Source organism: Misgurnus anguillicaudatus, chromosome 23, assembly GCF_027580225.2.
Source record: "Misgurnus anguillicaudatus chromosome 23, ASM2758022v2, whole genome shotgun sequence".
Classification (NCBI taxonomy): Eukaryota; Metazoa; Chordata; class Actinopteri; order Cypriniformes; family Cobitidae; genus Misgurnus; species Misgurnus anguillicaudatus.
In genome coordinates this window covers 14,318,893-14,336,963 of record NC_073359.2, presented here as the reverse complement: position 1 = coordinate 14,336,963, position 18,071 = coordinate 14,318,893, and the positions used below count along the sequence as shown (strand labels likewise).

Below are 18,071 nucleotides of genomic sequence, written 5' to 3'. Positions count from 1 at the left end.
GTTACTCGGCCAACTCTCAGATATTTTTTATCTTTGACACAAGTAGACCCACACTTATAGCTATAATCAATAATGCTTAAAATTATTTGATATATTTGGTAAGCTGTCCGGTTATAAGATCAACTGGAACAAATCCATACTTATGCCCCTTAATTTAGCTGCTAAATCAGAGATTCAGACCCTACCCACTATGATCCCTGTTAGCGACCAGTTTATTTATCTTGGAATCAGAGTTTTTCCTTCATTATCTCTTATTTCCAAGTGGAACTATCAGTCTCTTTTGGATAAGATCAAGAGCGACCTTTTGTGTTGGTCCCCACTTTGTTTGGCTCTTCATGGAAGGATAGCTACAATAAAGATGAATATACTTCCTAGGTTAAGTTTTTTGTTTTCAGTGTTACCCCTGACTCCACCTGCTGAATACTTTAAAGAGATCAATACAGCAGTATCGAAATTTTTGTGGAATAATAAACGGCCTAGAATCCGTTTTAAATCTATGCATCGATTAAAACCTCATGGTGGCTTATCTCTGCCAGATTTTTGGTCCTATTATTTAGCATACCAGATGAGACCACTAAGGGCATGGCTAGATATTGACTCCCCGGTTCCATGGCGGGCTTTAGAAACTAATATTATTTCCCCATTACGTCTACAAGATTTACCCTTTACTGGAATATCTAAGAAAGCTCTAGAAAATTTTGGTCCAATTATATGCCATTCCATCAAAACCTGGAAAGCAGCAGAAAAGATTATGGGAGCCTCTGCTTTTTATAATGACCGTACCCCCATTTGGCATAATAATAATCTTTGCACTGGTAACAAACCATTTATTTCTAAATGCTGGGCTGAATGTGGTATCTACACTTTTAAAGACCTGTACAATGATTATGGGCTCAAGTCCTTTCAGATGTTAAAGGATGAGTTCTCTCTCCCAGGATTCTCCTTCTTTCTTTATTTAAGATTAAGATCTGCGCTGAAAGCTTATGGAGTGCCCTGGGCAAATAATATACCTTCTCATCCTATGGTAAAGTGGATAGATTATAGTATGTCTTCCAGAGGTATTGTGACTATAATTTATAAATCACTTGTGGTACGACAGTATTCAAACATTCCAATTGAGAGTTTCTGGGAGAGAGAACTTAATACTGTGATTGATTGGGACAGTGTCTGGGAAAATTGCTTCATTACTTCTAAAAACCCAGCTCACCAAATGATTCATTACAAGTTAATTTATAAGGCATATGCCACTCCCTGTTTATTATATAAAATGAAAAGGAAGCCTGACCCTTTCTGTCATCTGTGTAATAGTTCAAGTATAGGTACATACAAACATATGTTCTGGGACTGTTCACAAATTGCTTTGCTCTGGTCCTGGGTACAGGATCTTGCGTCTGATCTTTTGAAGACTCCGGTCCCAAAAGACCCACTGCTTTTTCTCTTGCTGGATGATTCCTCATTGACATTGTCAGTTAATCAAAAAAGGATTCTATCTGCAATTCTGACTGCTGCTAAAAAGGTTATTCTAAAATTATGGTTGGATCCATCTACTCCAACAAGAGTGATGTGGATGTCATATCTGCTGGACATTGCCCGGCTTGAGTGTACCACAGCCAAAATACATGGTGCCAATGGAAAGACAATACAATTTTGGTTGGACCTTATTGATGCTGTATCAGACCTCGTGTAATCCTAAATGGTTTTGTAATATTGTATTGTAACCTCCTCGTTGATTGTTTTTTGTTTTGTTTTTATTTTTGGCAGATCTTGGGCAATGTTGTTGTAAAAAGTTATAATTTAAAAATGTTCAATAAACAAAGAATCACAAAAAAAACTGACATGTGTGCACAAATTTATTTTTGAAACCGAAGAGGTTGAAATGTCCGCTTATGAAAACAAGCGCCCAAGTGTAAATGTAGTTTTAGAGACGACAGCCGTTTCTCAATGTCAAGAAAGGATCCTCGGAAGCCAGAATTTCGAGGATGCCACTTCAACGACGTCCGTCGAAGGACTGTTCCAATGTCGAGGATCCTCGAAATTTCAGCCAAAGACTGAGTCCTTCGTCCAAGAAATATCCCATATACAGGAAAGGATGCATATGTGTATCCTTCGTGCTCTTCATGCACTGAAATCACCCACAATCCTATGCGTGCAGCACCGAAAGCACTCCTTTCATTAACGCAATGACGCAATGACGTGCGGTTGCTAGCCTGTTCCATTTACGTGTTCTCCGAATGCTTAGCCTCTAAAGGAAGTGACTTGTAAGGACTAGTCCTGCCAAGGAAGTATCCTTGACATTGAGAAATGGCTAACATCTCTGAGCCCCTAAACATGACTTGGCAAAAAGCAAAACATGATTGGTTGCTTTACGTGTCAGTCATATTAAATAAAAATAAATAAAAAATAAATTATTGCCTCTTCAGCGGTTCTTGGCTATTCAAAGCTGCCATGCTTCTCAGACATTCAGTAGGAAGGCTACTGGCTAATAGCTATGCGAGACTTATGCCATAATGGGGAATGTAAACTTGTGAAGTGTAAATGAAAACTCTGAAAGCGTAAACGAAAACAGCAGTGAATGAATAAAACTTGATTTGATTAAAACAGTTAAGAAAGAATTCAGTTTGTTTGAAATCTATGTTAACTTTTTGCCTTTGAGTTTATGATGTTATATTTTTCTTTATTTTTATTTAATATCTTTTTTCGGTTCTTAAAAGTGTGTGTTCATTTTTATTGGCACAAAAATAATGCATTACAGTCGCTGTTGTGTATAGGAATGGCACAGGCTTTATTAAGTTTTGATATGGACTATTTTTGATTGAGTTTTGTTATGCAGATCTGGTAACTGGTCTTGTTTGAACCTCATGTCTTTGTTACAAGCCAAATTAGCAAATAAAATATTTCAAACGTTATTCTTCAATATGAGCTGATTGGCTTCCTAAAGCATTAGCTATGTTAATGTATTCCTGCTTTCTGTCTTCCATATAAAGTCAAATGCAGTATTGAGTGGAAACACATGAAGAGTAAATGTGAGACTGGCGGGTTTATCTCACAGCCATTCGTGATGTCATGCGCCACACATCACAGGAATGTGTTAAAGCGGTCAGTCAGTCAGTCAGTCCAGAGTGACTCTGAGTCAGTCAAGAAGTCTGTCAGAAGCTGGAGCGTCAAACTCACGGACACTTGGGTCACAAGAGACAGTACACACAAAACACTAACTAAACACAACAGTAGGAAACATCAGTAGAAAGGTTTTCCTAACTAGGCTGAAAGGATATGATCGCGGGTGTTCCGAAGGTAAGTCTTGCTGTTTACACGTTTAAAATCACGTTTATATTAACGCAGCGAGTAATTAAACGTTATTTGTTTATGTTGAATTCACATTTGATCACTTACGCAAAACAACCAATGTTTTATTATAGTAAAAGTGTAGTATAACCCTGTTTTACTGTGATTGCCATTTGTAAAACCGCATGGTTTTATTTGTATTCAAACCATTGATACTTTTCGGGAGAAATTGTTTAGACTTTTATAAAGTAGAGAGTAATGGTCAGAAAAGTGGTAAAAACAAAAACGTTTTTGTTTTTATCCAACATTGGTGCACATGGACTTCCAAACTTGACTTTCATCCGAAAAACAGTTGAACTAAACCAAAACGGCTTATAAAATTAGCATTTTTATCTTCAGATTTTTGTCTTCACTTAGTTATAAGTAGGCTAACCTTGGAAAATAATGTCATAAGGAATTGTGAAAACGCTATGGCTTTTTATCTTGGGTACACGTTTTGTACATCCCTAATGTAACTTTTATACGTTCTAAAAACCCTGTGTTTGGTCAAAAAGGGACAAACCCAGTTTGGTTAGATTAACCAAGAAAATGCTTATATTGACCGAAAATGTGTTAAAACAACGCATACTTTTGGGTTGAAACACCCAGCTAACATTACTTAAGTGGTGGATTGCTGCCACATACCTAAATATTATTATTTTCCACTTAGTTATCTCGTTATAATGAGATATTGTTATTCAGTAATTCGACCCCAGATTGCATTAGACTATGGGGATCAGTGTGGGTGTGATTAAAGAAATGTATAACTCTAAGAAATATAAGAAATATATTATATGGTTGGATTAATACCAGCCTTAATTTTGAAGTGTTCCACTGTATTATTAAGATGGGTAGCATATTACATGTGCGTACATTTTCTTTAGTGTAATTATATATATTAAATGAAAATAATATGACACAATAGGGATGACTATGGTTTTAATGTATGCTTTCATAAGTGTTAAGAACTATTTTTGCTTGAGATGAACCAGGAGTGAAAACTTTTTACAGTGGATGATAAAGCATATATGAGATTTAATGGGTACTAAACCGAGCACAAATTCAAGTACAGAATGTGAAATAAATGACTATTTTTCAAAGGAAACTGTCAGGGTCCAGTGGTCTTATCAGAGCTTCACTTGAACTTGATAATGCACCTGCTGCATTTGATGTAAGGTTTACCTTAATACTTTAAGGTAATACTTAGTACTACAAACATTAAAGGGGTCATAGACTTTTTTCATGTTTAAGTGCATTAATTGTTGACAGTGCTTCTATCAACATAGAAAAAGTGAAAAAGATCAATCGAGTACACTGAAAAAAATTATTCATATAATTTAATACATTTTTTTAAGGTAAGTGGCTGCAATCAATTTATTTAAGCTACATTTAAACAAAAAAGATTAGTAACGTAAAATAAAATAAAACATTTTGTTTAAATGTAGCATAAATAAATTGATTGCAACCACTTACCTTAAAAAAATTGATTAAATTCAATGAATCATTTTTTTCAGTGTAACTTAATTTGAGTAAGCCATTTTCTGCAAGCATGTGAAAAATTAGGTTGTTCAGATTTTGCCTGTTTTGTGAGGTAGGTAGCAAGGCGAATTACAATAATACCGCCCCCTTTATTTGCACTATCCAACCACAGCACTGCAATTTAGTGCAGAGATAAAGAGAGAGAAAAGAAGGACTTGACAGCACAATTGAGTTTCAATTACAACAAACCACCATCATTGTGATATGTGTTTGTATTTCATCTGCTCATTTGCATTTTAAATGACACACCCAGAAATGGCACACTTTTGCTCAGGCCTACAAAGTGGCAATGTTAACATGCTATAATTAATTATCTATATGGTATTTTGAGCTAAAACTTCACATACACACTCTGGGGACACCAAAGATTTATTTTACATCTTAAATATATCTCATAATATAACCCCTTTAAACCTGAGTTGAGACAATTGATTAATATGGGGAAATATGTTGTTTTAATGACAACATAGTTTCTTATTAAAACAACAAAACTGAGTGAAAATAATATAAATTATATGTATGTGGCAACAATGTACCACCGAACATTACAACCCAACAGGGTTCATCCCTTTTTGACCCAACACAGGGTTAAAAAAACCCCATGTAACCCATTTAATGGTAATGATATGTGTATATTTCTTTTATTTTTTAATACTTTCCCCCATCACAAATTCATCCTTTTTTTGTGCCACATGTGAGACCACTGCTTGTTCACTTTGAAATACAAAAAAATTAAAATAGTGAATCTTTAAGTGCTAATATTTGACCCTCATTGAAAAAGTGAATCAAAATTGGGAAATATATACTAAATATATACAAATTCCATTTCATGTTTTTTAGTTTGTAACAGAATTAAAGGGGTCCCTGCACATAATCTTTGCATAGGGCCCACGATCCTGTGCTACGCCCCTGAATCCAGCCATACTAATCATCCATAAACAGCAGGATTGTTCAAAGAACCGAATTAGGGAGATCATGTTTAGCTAGATCGGAATATCTTGGATTTTTCATTTGATCTCGGATGTTATAAGTGACATTCGAATAATGGGCCCCAGGTCTTGTTTTTAAGGCAATGGTTCTAATACGTATTCCTGGGTGCGTTATTTAGGTTGAGTTGTTGAGTTGAGTTGTTTCTAAACTTCCACAAGCCGCTTCTTCATTCCCACTGTCTACCTGAGTCCTGACACGTACAACAGCATATTTTGTGGTTGCTGTCTCAAAAGGTCTTTCGTTGACCTCCATCTCTCATTGGCTATTGTGAAAGTACTATCAAACATAAATATTTGGTAGTGCACTGTAGTGCAGGGCCTTGGTCTTGTGGTGCAGGGCCTTGGTCTTGTAGGCCCACTGTTCTGCACATTTTGTAAGTCTGTCTTTCCTAAAAGACATGGGCTGTCTCAATCAGCTCTCTAGCACACGAATCAGTATATCGTGTTCGCATGTTTGGTCGCTTGTAAGCAGTGATGGTAATAACGGCGTTAGATTTTTTTCAGGTTTTTTTTCAGTAACGAGTAATCAAATAAATTACTGTTTCCCCCGTTATAACGCCGTTACCGTTACTGACAATAAATGCTGCGCGTTACTATAATTAGCCTTTCGCCGAGCCCGCCCCCCTTAGTTACTGTTGCTACTTCCGACAAACAAATTACCAGCGCGACAAATTGCCATGACGGAAAGCGATATACCCGTGCGTGTCAGTGATTTCACATATTCTTTGGAGCAATACCTCCGCGATATCCTCCAGATCGAGGCAAAAGGGGTTACAGTATGCAGTGGAGGGATATATTCAAAATATAAAAGACGCAATGAAGGAGACACGACTACTATCGAGGCTAATGCTTACCGGTCTCAAGCTAAAAATGAGAAACCACATGACCGGTAACTCAAATGCAACCAGCACAGCCTTGTGGACCAGTCATGCTCTTGCACTGCCGGGTAAGTTCTCTTTTATATGGTATGGTCTAGTGATGCACCGATGTGAAAAGTTTGGCCGATACCGATAACCGATATGACCCTTGTCTGTTATGGCCGATACCGATATTTGCCGATGCCGATATCTCTGTATAGAAAACACATTTTAATGATAATCAAATAAAGAGCTATTTTCCAAAACACTTTTTTTACTTTTGTAATTTATTTCCAGAAATGACTGATTGGGCACCTTTACCCATGTGCAAAATGTCATTAATTAGCTGATTTCACATATTCTTTGTAAGCTTCTAGGTGCTTATTTTTTTAGTGGGTGATCAAATTGGTTGTGTTGAACAATTTGACCCGAACTCCCCCTTGCATCACCCGGCCCACACTCTAAGGGCGCACTCACATTATTCAAACCAAACCAAACCATGCCCCAGCGCGATTGTCACCCCTCCCTTCTCCCCCATGGTGCACGCACTCACACTGTACTTTTTATCGATCCGAGTCCGGGCGCGCTTTCGTCATTAAGTTGCGTTTGTTTTGAAAAAAGCAGGAAGTAAAGCTCTCTCTTAACACTGGAACCCACCGTAATGATAAGTCTGTGTTTTACGAGTTCGCCTCACTGACAATAAAGTGGGACTGCTAATATGCGTGAGTGGCGTGCTGTCCCGGGGCGAAGGTTCCAAGCTCGGGAAACACCCCCCGAGTTCGGAACGTTGGTGCCTTGACTGGGGAAGGAGCCCCGGGTTATCCCCGGTGCTGAGCTAAATGTACGTAGTGAGGCAAAGGGGTGGAGGTGGGTTTGCAATAATTTTCCAGAGAATTGAGGGTAAGGACTCTATGTTTATTTATAGAGCTGGTACTAAGTTGTTGTGTTGATTAGTGATTGATAACCAGCCGTGTTCATTGCTTAATCATCGAGAGTCAGCCGTGTTCATTGATTAGTGATTGAGAGCCAGCCATGTTCATTGATTAGTGATTAAGAGCCAGCCATGTTCATTGATTAATGATCGAGAGCCAGCCGTGTTCATTGACTGATCAGCTCCTCCCAAACCTTGTTTATATAAAACATAATTTTTTACCCAGAGTCGTTTGGTGCGGGATTACAGACAGCCCTCTCACATGTCATCATATTGCTTAGTTGATCTGTCACGTGTGCAGCTCGGACATTCACGTAACCCCGCTGCGCGCATCAAAGGGTTTTTACGGAGGCAGATGAAGGTGAGTGGTCGCGCAACTGACGTCTTCACCTTTTGAATCGCGGTTAGGCGTGATTGCGCTCACACCACAGCCTTCCGCACCTGGGCCCAAGTGAACCGCGCTTCGGCCCACCTCTGCAAACCGGCCGCAGCGTGATTAACCAATCCGCGCCCGGGCGCGGAACAGAGCGATCACACTAGTCAAACAAACCAGGCTTTGGGGGTCAAACGAGCGTGGTTTGGTTTGGATAGTGTGAGTGCGCCCTAATTGCATACAGCAGCAGGGGTGTCCAGACTTTTTTTGTGTGGTGATCTACTTTTAAAATGATAAAGCGACAAGATCTACATGCTTAAAAACACTTTAAATGAGTGGACTACACTGCATATATCTCTACATTGGATTTAGGGCTGTCACCATTACTCTATTTTTTTGAGGAGTTAAAAAAATCCCGGAGTTCATGTCGAGTACTGTTTAAAATAGCGGAGATACGGTTTGGTAAAACAAACTAGAAAGAAAATAACAATAGTATCAGAAGCATATTAATCAGCACAGTGCTGCCTCTCTCTCTCTCTCACGCTCTCTCTCTCTCTCTCCCTCCCTCCCTCGTTCGCTCATGCACGCGCGCACACACACACACGTCACACACACCGGGCGCGTGCATCAGCTGCATGAAGGCAAGAATGAGATTGCATCCTGGTAAATTTCGGAAGTTTACACGACTAAGCTGCAGCGGGCAGGCATAAGATTTATAAAAACACATTTGAGAAGAAAAGCACAGCAACTCAAAAAGACTTATGCGTTTCACAATTACTCTAAGACAGTGTTGTCCAGACTTTTAGCCGACAAGTTCTACATGCTAAAAACACTTTAAATGCGTGGACTATACTGCATATATCTCCACATTGGATTTAGGGCTGTCACCATTACTCTATTTTTTTGAGGAGTTTAAGAATAATCCTGGAGTACATGTCGAGTACTATTTAAAATAGCGGAGATACGGTTTAGTGAAACAAACTAGAAAGAAAATGACAATAGTATTAGAAGCATATAAATCAGCACAATGCTGCCGCTCTCTCTCCCTCGTTCGCGCGCGGGCACAAACCCTGGGCGCGTGTATCAGTGACTGCAAGAATGCGATGCGATTGCATTCTGGTAAATTTCGGAAGTTTACAAGACTGAGCTGCAGCGGGCAGGCATAAGATTTATAAAAACACATTTGAGAAGAAAGGCACAGCAACTCAAAAAGACTTACATGTTTCACAATTACTCTTGTAGGCATGGAGCAGCATGAAGATACACAGTTAACTTATGTGCGACCTACCTGCATTGCCTTTGCGATCGCGATCGACGTATTGGACACCCTTGTCACACAGCATAGCGAGGATCTTCTTCAGACACTTTGAAGAACGACCAGGCAGACGACAGAACCTGCTTCAGCACATGTGTAACTTATGCGCTCGTGCATAAACAAACATACTCGCCCCCACACTCACGTCTCCTACACACACGTGAAATACACTGGAATAATTATCGGCCTGTTCACATCGTCCTTATTTTGACATCGGAACGATGCCGATGTGTAAAAAAATGTCCATATCGGCGGCCGATATATCGTGCACCACTAGTATGGTCTATTAATGTCTATTAATAGCTATTTTGTTAAAATACAAGGGTATGTTAGCTAGCCAAACCTACATGTGTTTCAAAGCCATTCAAAGCTAACTAACATTTGTCTGTTGTTTTGAGGATAGCCGTTTTGAGAATCATAATGTTTTCTTTCCTTTGGTGATAACCAGAATTCACAAATAGGAAATTGCTTTGGCTTAAAAGTTGCAGGACAGATAATATAATAAATAAAATGTATAATATAATAAAATTGCACAGCATTTACGGGATTGAGAAACTCAGGGGTAGGTTTTGCGTTCATAAAAAGCTACATGAAAGATAAAAACAAATTATTTAAAGTTGATTGTTAGGGCGCTATGTTCGACTTTGTGGTAAACTGATGAAAAATAAAGTTGGGGAGCTGAAAGTCCCAACACAACAGCAGCTAATGTAGCTAGTAGCGTTAGCTAACATGTTAACTAATGTTGTCAAAATAACTCATTATACTCAGCTTAGAAAGTAGGTTAACATTCTGGCAATTATATTCATCGTAATCCTAACTTTGGTCCAATTTGTGTTCTTGCCTCTAGTTAGTAGATCTAGACAACACTGTAACTAGTTAGCTGTAAGCCTTACCTTTGTACAGATGTATTTATGCTTTGTAAATGTTCGACACATTTAACTGGATGGGGTAGTCCACACTGTTTTATCCATTGTATACACCGCTCACAAACGTCGCGGGCGTGAATGTTTGTCGGACGTGCTCGCATAGTAACGGTTGCTGTTATGTGTGATTGGACAATGGCCGTTTTGGGGGAGGGGCCGGGGAGAGGTCAAGTAATCTCACTAACGCTATTTTCACCAGAGTAGGTTCTCTCATCCAGACAGGCAATGTTTTTCTTGTGTGTGTGTGTGTGTGTGTGGGGGGGGGGGGACAACCACATAACCAATGATGATTGGCTTAATTTCAATCGTTAGACAACCAGAGGCAGGCAGAGTTCATACACAAACATATGCACAGTCCGAGCAGTGTGCAGTGCTGCCAACTTAGTGACTTTGTTGTTTAGCAACTTTCTAAACCCCTTTAGCGACTTTATTTACAAAAAGAGACTAGGACAAATCTAGCGATCTTTTCTGGCGTGGTTGGAGACTGACGCGAGAGGATGTATCGCTCTCTCTTCTCAACGAGCAGCAGGTGATTCTGCTAGACACTCACAGGCAGCCCGGTCCTCGCGCTGCAGTCCGTCCGAGTCCCACTTCCGCAATGACAGAGCGAAGACAAGTACAACAAACTCAAAGGTAGCAGTCGCAAACACAAAGTATAATAAGCACTATTTTTCCATCGTTGAGGTGAAACGTAAGAATGTTTATGTAATGTGCAACTTATGCAGAGTAAGAGCCTCTTCATGTCTGTAATTCTGATCTAACAAAGCACCCCACATCATCACATGCTGTAACACAATTATTGATTTCTCTTTAACGTTAGTGTCTAATTCATTCATTTAACAAATTTTTATATTGGGAGCATCCAAGTTATTTGAAATATTTGAACTTTTTTAGGTAACGCAATAGTTACTTTGCCTGATAATTAGATACTAATTCAGTTACTATTTTTGAGAAGTAACTAGTAACTATAACTAATTACTTTTTTAAAGTAACGTTGCCAACGCTGCTTGTAAGGACCCTAGCTCACTTCACATTGGGACACTGTTCAGTTATTTTCATGCGATGTGGCTGCTTAGGCATGTTGTGATAATTCACAGCTTTTATTCAACTGGCAAAACCAACATTTCTCTGACTTAATTTCTAAACACTTGTTAAATAAATTATTCAGTCAGTAAAACAGCGCCTTAAATGAAGTCTTAAATCACTTTTAACAGAAAACATGATTAAGTTTATAAAATACAATCTGCATAAACACATTAACAGTAAAACTCATGTATAGTGGAGAGCAGAGGCGAAAGTACAATTTTTCAGAAAAAACGTAATTTTAAAAGATAATGGTTTAGACAGAAATATATTTTTGCTGTGGTCAATAACTAAACAAGTATGGTCTATCAATACCAGGTGGAATTTTGAACAAATGTGAAATTTCACTTTGAACATAAGTAACACACATGTGGGTCAACAGTAACTCAACGGTCAACAGTACAAGATAGATTTACACTTAAAAAAAAAATATTCAAGGCACTCAAGAGAAAATGTTAAAAAGCCTTTAGTAAACTGGGCTACATACAAAATTAAAAGGTAGATCTACGCGCTTCGGCTTACGCCTTCCTCAGGATACACATTCATTGAAACAATGTGCTCTGCTTAAACAGTAATCACAAGCAGCTGGAGAATAGGTGGGAGTGGCCACCATTCCACTTACTAATTAAGAATGAATAGAGAAAATCTTATTCTAATATCCCCACATTTCTGATTCACATACAAGACACAAAACAGTGTAATAACAAACATAATACAAACAAACAGTTGCGGCTGGTCAATAGGAGACTGGGGCGCCGTCCCCTTAAAGTTGGTCAGAGAGAAAAGCTACTTTAATATGTTACAAAAAAGTTAAATATATAATGCAAATTAATACAAAATAAAACCGTTAAGTTGTACTATTTCACTGTTAGTCATGTTATAATTTATTAAAATTATATTAATTATATAAAAATCAAAACGTCAAATCAAATCAAAAAGTTTGTTGTGTGTGTGTCATGTTTGTGTGTCTGGGGCAGTAAAAAGGGTAAAAACATGTGACCTGAGGCTGAGCTTTAAATGGCTGGTTTCGGATCCGCCCTGGGGCGCAGGACTGTGTGCCCCAAACCCTCCCACTTATGTTGTAAGAATCAATATTGTTTTTTATGTTTTTGACCTCCTGTGATTGGACCGTTTTCAGAGTCTCATAATCGTGTTGCAGATTGCTGTGTTAACTGATAGCTAGAGTACTGATCAGTGAAAGCAAGTGAAATATATTGAGATGAAGGAAAAAATGATTTTATCCTTACAAAATCACCCTTTACAAGGCGTTTGATTGAAGAATAAATAAAAGATTATGAAGCTTGGACCAGATTGACCAACAAAGTCAAATGATAGCTGTTTGTGTGCTTCACCACTTCTCATGGCAAATGGAGTTGTCTAGCTGGATATCATGTAAGTCCTGAGTTTTATTTTTTTCCCGTTTGCCATTTTAAAGTCTGAATGCGTGATAAACTGCCTGCACGACACAAAATTTTGTGGCGTGTTGGAGCTTGTGTTGCGTGGACATAATGAGAGCGAGAGCTCATATAATCAGTATATTCCGTGGCTTGGTCAACTTTTTTGTTGTTAGTTTTGTTGTTGTATAGTTTAAAAATGCACCCAAGAGAAAACTGTGTTTTTAAGGGAACTTTGCGAACCATGCAGATTGAGCTGATGGACTGTATGTAAGTTAGTCGTTGTGAGGGAAAAATGTTTTTGTGTGTGTTCGGTTGCGTTAACTCTGTAAATCCGTAACTTAATCTCCGTCTTTGCGGAGAAAATTTTAAGCAGGAAAAAGAAAAATCTGAACGCCATTTTGGCAGATTGCCCATACAACTTAACTTGAGAATGTAATTCCTAGTCATGTCCAGTTGGTGGCAGTGTGTTGCTCTCACTGATGACACCCTGGTTTCTAAACTTTCTGGCGATATTTTGATGTCATACATGGATTGGTCTGCGCATCGATGCTGAAGTTAAACACTACAGGTACTGCAACCAGACGCCTGTCTAAGGTAAAGACACAAAATCTAATGACAAGAGTCTGCATTAATCTGCCTTTATGCGTTTATTACACAGGATGGTTTCAAATGAGTTTAGTTCAATTAAGATTTATACATGTTTATTGATATTTAAATCCCAGTAGTATTTTGTTATTTGATTTGTTCATATTTGCCTGTTAAGCTTGTGTGTTTTATCGCCTCCGCTGTCACTGTGAGAAAAAAATATATTCATCTGCTTCATGTGATGTTAAACATGTAAAGTGATGCACGGTCTCTGTTTATCTGTTCTCTAAATGTATAAATAAACACATTTTGACTTGTATGCTCGTCTTGTAAGTTTATGATTAGAAATGGACATGTGAACAAAAATAATTAAAACATGAAATGACAGATAATAACTGACTGTGACGGACTATTTACAAAGCTGTTCATTAAAAAAAATGACGGAGATTGTCTATCGCAACCTCTGTGTGTGTGTGTGTTGTGTGTGTGTGTGTGAATGATTACCTTGATTAGTTCATTACAGATTCATAGTACATTTATTTCGTGCGTTTGACTTCAACTGTAACATTTTCAGTATTTTAGCTGAGCAGTAATGATATTCATCACCTGATAAATGGCTATTAACAGTACTGCATTACTACAGTAAAAGTTTGATTTTGAGTTTATTTACACCCCCCCACATTTTTTTAACACCAACCGCCACTGCACACAAATAAACAAAAATTACAAAAAAAGCAAAAAAACTTCTTTTTTGGAGGTGTTTTATTATATATTTTTTAAATCTTGCAATGATATATAAATATCTTGTTGTTTGAGAACAATGCTGTTTCATAACGAAAGAAACACTATGGGCCCTATCTTGCACCCAGCGCAATTGACTTTGTCAGTGACGCATGTATCATTTCGTATTTTGCACTGGCGCACAGCGGGTTTTTCCCTCCACAGACGCACGTCGGCAAACTAGGGAATGAACTTGCGCTCCCTGGGCGGTTCAGCGCAAAAAAGGAGGCGTGCTTCGGCGCAAACCATCTCTTATGCTATGCAGTTTCAAAAAACAATTGCGCTACTAACCAAAAAAAACTAGTCTAAAGTCAGTGGCTTGTGCGCGTGGTTCATTATGCTATTTTAAGGGCGCATGCTTGACCATAATGTATAGCGCGCACAATGCGCATTGCTTATCTAATCTACACAGATGCAACAGTTGTTTTTGCAAATCATAAATTGTTACAATAAAAAATATAAGATAAGGGAAATAATTAAATCATAAATTGTTACAATAAAAAATATTAATACATGAGATAAGGGAAATCATTTTGGTGAGCATTGTGGTGATAGTTTTTATTTATTTTGTGTGCCAGCGTTAAACAATTATCATGCAAATAACGATTTAAATATTTTCATAAGTTTGTTGTGTGGCTGTATTACGTTTATTTTATCTAAATAATAATTAAAATGTTTTCATAAGAAACCTTCATGTATGTGAACTTGATTTGTAAGTGTACTTTGGGGTTGGACCTTGCTTGCGTTTCTTGTGTCCGATTTCAAAGCCCCCAAACCCTTTCAGCGGTGAGGGTGGACGCAGCGACGTCCTCCTGTGTGCCCAAGATCCGCCCACAAAGTCACTTGCGCTTTGCGCTTCGGACTTGCGTTTCAGATCGTTAAAATAGGGCCCTATGTCTGTAGTATGTCTATAATGGCGCATGTTTTATAAATTTAAGCAGTGCCAGATTATCCATAGACGAGAATGGGTGAGTGGGCAATTAAGGGGGCACCAAGGGCTCCAAACTGCGGCCAAATGGAGTTTTTGACACAGCTTGAGCAGTTTTTTTTACAAGTGTTTATGCACATGCAGGGCACCCGCCACGGTGACAACAATACGGAATGAAGGATTGGGTTTTTACTGCTTATTTGCATGACGCGTCTCAATTGTTTAACCGATGGGTCTACGCAGCAAGGGGAAAACCTGCGCGGTAGACGTGATTCCGCCTCATTCGTGCATCTAGTTCGCACGAATGGCGTGAATTGAGCATTGCCGTGGCAAATTGCGGAAAATCCTGGTGGAGAGGGAGAGAGGGACGATGCAACAATATTTGTTTCGAAAAAGGCAAGGAAATACTTCTGGTCGTTTCTCAATAGACCCCTTCACGGTTCACGTCACAGGCGGTTCCCACTTCGCATGTCGGGGTCAGAAAAGCCATTACAGCAGATTGATTTGCGTATTATTCGGTATTGTCAAAAATGCCTACTTACGTCGTGGGCTGTGAAAATCGCACCAGTTCTTCCGTTAAGTTTTCGCGACTCATGCAGAATCTCAAAAACAAAAAAAATACAACATCTGCGGCTGCAAGCAATTAACGTGCAGTTTGGAACAATGCAAATATCAAAGAGGCTTGTGTTTGTAGTGCTCACTTCATTTGAGGTAAGTCATCATTTTTCAGCCCTGTTAGATTAAATTATAAATTGACCCCATGCTGCGCGCCGCGCGCACCCGATAGTCATTCAATGTTTACAAACCTTGAAGGGGTCTATTGGAAGGCTGCAGCCTCCGGAGGTCAAATATGCAGGCTGCATACGTCATCAAGTCTGGTTTATTAAGGTAAACTGAGCATTACATTCGCAAATCATAAGCATACTGCAACAATTTACGATTAACTAAGTATAATAGTTAACTTTATAAATGTTAATATTCTGAAATGGGGCAGTCTTGATGACGTATGCAGCTTAGAAATACGACATCCGGAGGCTGCAACCTTCAGAGAAATGGCTTCTGCCACGAGTTCCTCATCAGAAAGTTGTAACATGACTGCGTTTCTCCATGATGCCTCAAAATGTTGATCGTTTAGCATTTTAAAGGTTTAGTTTTTAGTTTAGTTTTAAGGTTGGCCAGTTCTTTTCCTTTACGACAGTGCTGCGGCGCTTGTGGCCTCTAGGGGTGCTAGACGTGAAAAATACCTTTAATAGTGAATTTTTTAATCATTAATAGTGAATAAATATAAAGCTTTTAAGACGATAATTATGTGCTATTTATTTGGAGGTGGTGTCCTTTTTCAGTTTCAGCACATGCCCCTCACGGCCCTGGGGTACAGCACATTTTTTTGTCTCTGAATCGCATACTTATGCTCTGACACTCTTAACCGTAATTTCCTTTTAGTTTGACCAATATAAAAATTTTCACATTCTAATCTGTATATTACATGCAAAGTATTACAATTAATAAAAGACTCAATGGGATACACCTTTCCAGAGTTTAGATCCGTAAACGTATTAAATCTCACCATATTGTCACAATGTCTACAATTTCCACATCTAAAAATACAGGTTAATGAGGTAAGCCATGTTTTCTTCTCAGGTGCTGGAAGATGACTACGTACAACCTTATTTCGTATCATTGGCAGATATAACTCACCATTTGCTTGTCTGAAAAAATTGTCCGCAGTGTACTATCATTTTCTAAGATGTTTCAATTAGAATTGATGATATGTTTATTTCGCATAGCCTCAGTGCTATACGTTGTTGAAAAGAAGACCCGATTAGAGTTAGTAATACAACGTTGTACCTTACTCTTTCTCAATAAACTTTTCCTATCCATTAGGGGTGTGACGAGATTTCTTGTGGAGGTGCTGGCCGTTTCTCAAATAAAAGACTGCATCCTTCGGAGGTCGCATTTTTAAACTGCATTTACTTCATCACTGTCTTATTAGAGACTATTAACAATTATAAAGTTTTTTATAAACTAATTATTTAGTTAATCGCAAATTGTTGTAATATGCTCACGACTTGCGAATGTAATGCTCAGTTAATGATCTGAAATAAACCTTGATGACGTATGCAGCCTGTATATGCGACCTCCGGAGGATGCAGCTTTCTGGTTGACCCTTTTACAGTGCATGCATTATTTGTCTTTTACTGCATTTGCTTTTTTGTTTAGGTTTCCAATAATGTTCGTTTGGGAGCTTGTGTGAAGTCTGAGACGCGTTGTGTTTGTCTGTTGATCAGTGTCAGTGTGTCTCAGCAGATTAAACCCTCACACAGAGTTTACATGATTTAATGTCTGCATGTTCTTGCTCAAAAAATGACAGTGGCTGTATAATTTCTAGTGTAAAGAAATGGACATATATTAAATATTAATATGGATTTAAACATTGTTTGACTAAAAATAAGCGTTTCTCTCTGTCTAAAGTGAAAGTGAAAATGAAGACAGCGTCCGCGAGACGAGTCCTCTATCGCCCCCTGCAGGCATTTGTTATAATAATGCTTTTTATTTATAGGCCACAAAATGTTGTTTAATGTAACTTGGCTTTAATACTTTATTTGAACCAATTATTATTTAATTTTAAATGCTACTGCTCACTTGGGTCTATTTTTATTACCCCAAAATTACAAATTACTTCATTATCAGTTAGCAAACTAATTGTTAGGGCCAGTCCTTGATAAGTTAAAACGTTTAAAAATAATGTGATTTCAGTTTCTTATTTATTTTATCATTGAGGGTTCTTAAAAAGTTTAAAAATATCGTCTCGTTCTCGTGAACCCAATCTCGTGTTTCATCTCGTCTCGTGGATTAAGTGTATCGTCACACCCCTAGGGTTGTGCCGGTTTCAGAATTGGTGATGACGGTTATGACGTGAGTCAAATGTGACGGTTCGTCACCTAACCGTCTGGGGGGGGGGTTTGCTGGTTTAAAGGACAAGTTCGGTATTTTACACTTAAAGCTAATACTGTTATTAAACTGCGCCATATGCGCTGCAAACACAGCCG

The 18,071-nt window shown here is 38.4% G+C and overlaps 1 protein-coding gene across 1 annotated transcript in view; it reads left to right on the top strand.

Annotated features, from left to right (window-relative positions):
• The first annotated feature begins 3,035 nt into the window (after positions 1-3,035).
• The window catches only part of lmcd1 (LIM and cysteine-rich domains 1), a 132,244-nt gene continuing 117,208 nt past the window's right edge, over positions 3,036-18,071 (top strand). The window contains exon 1 of the mRNA XM_055216719.2: positions 3,036-3,291. Within this exon, the coding sequence (XP_055072694.2) occupies positions 3,271-3,291 (21 nt within the window). The 5' untranslated portion in view covers positions 3,036-3,270. The remainder of the gene's footprint in view (positions 3,292-18,071) is intronic.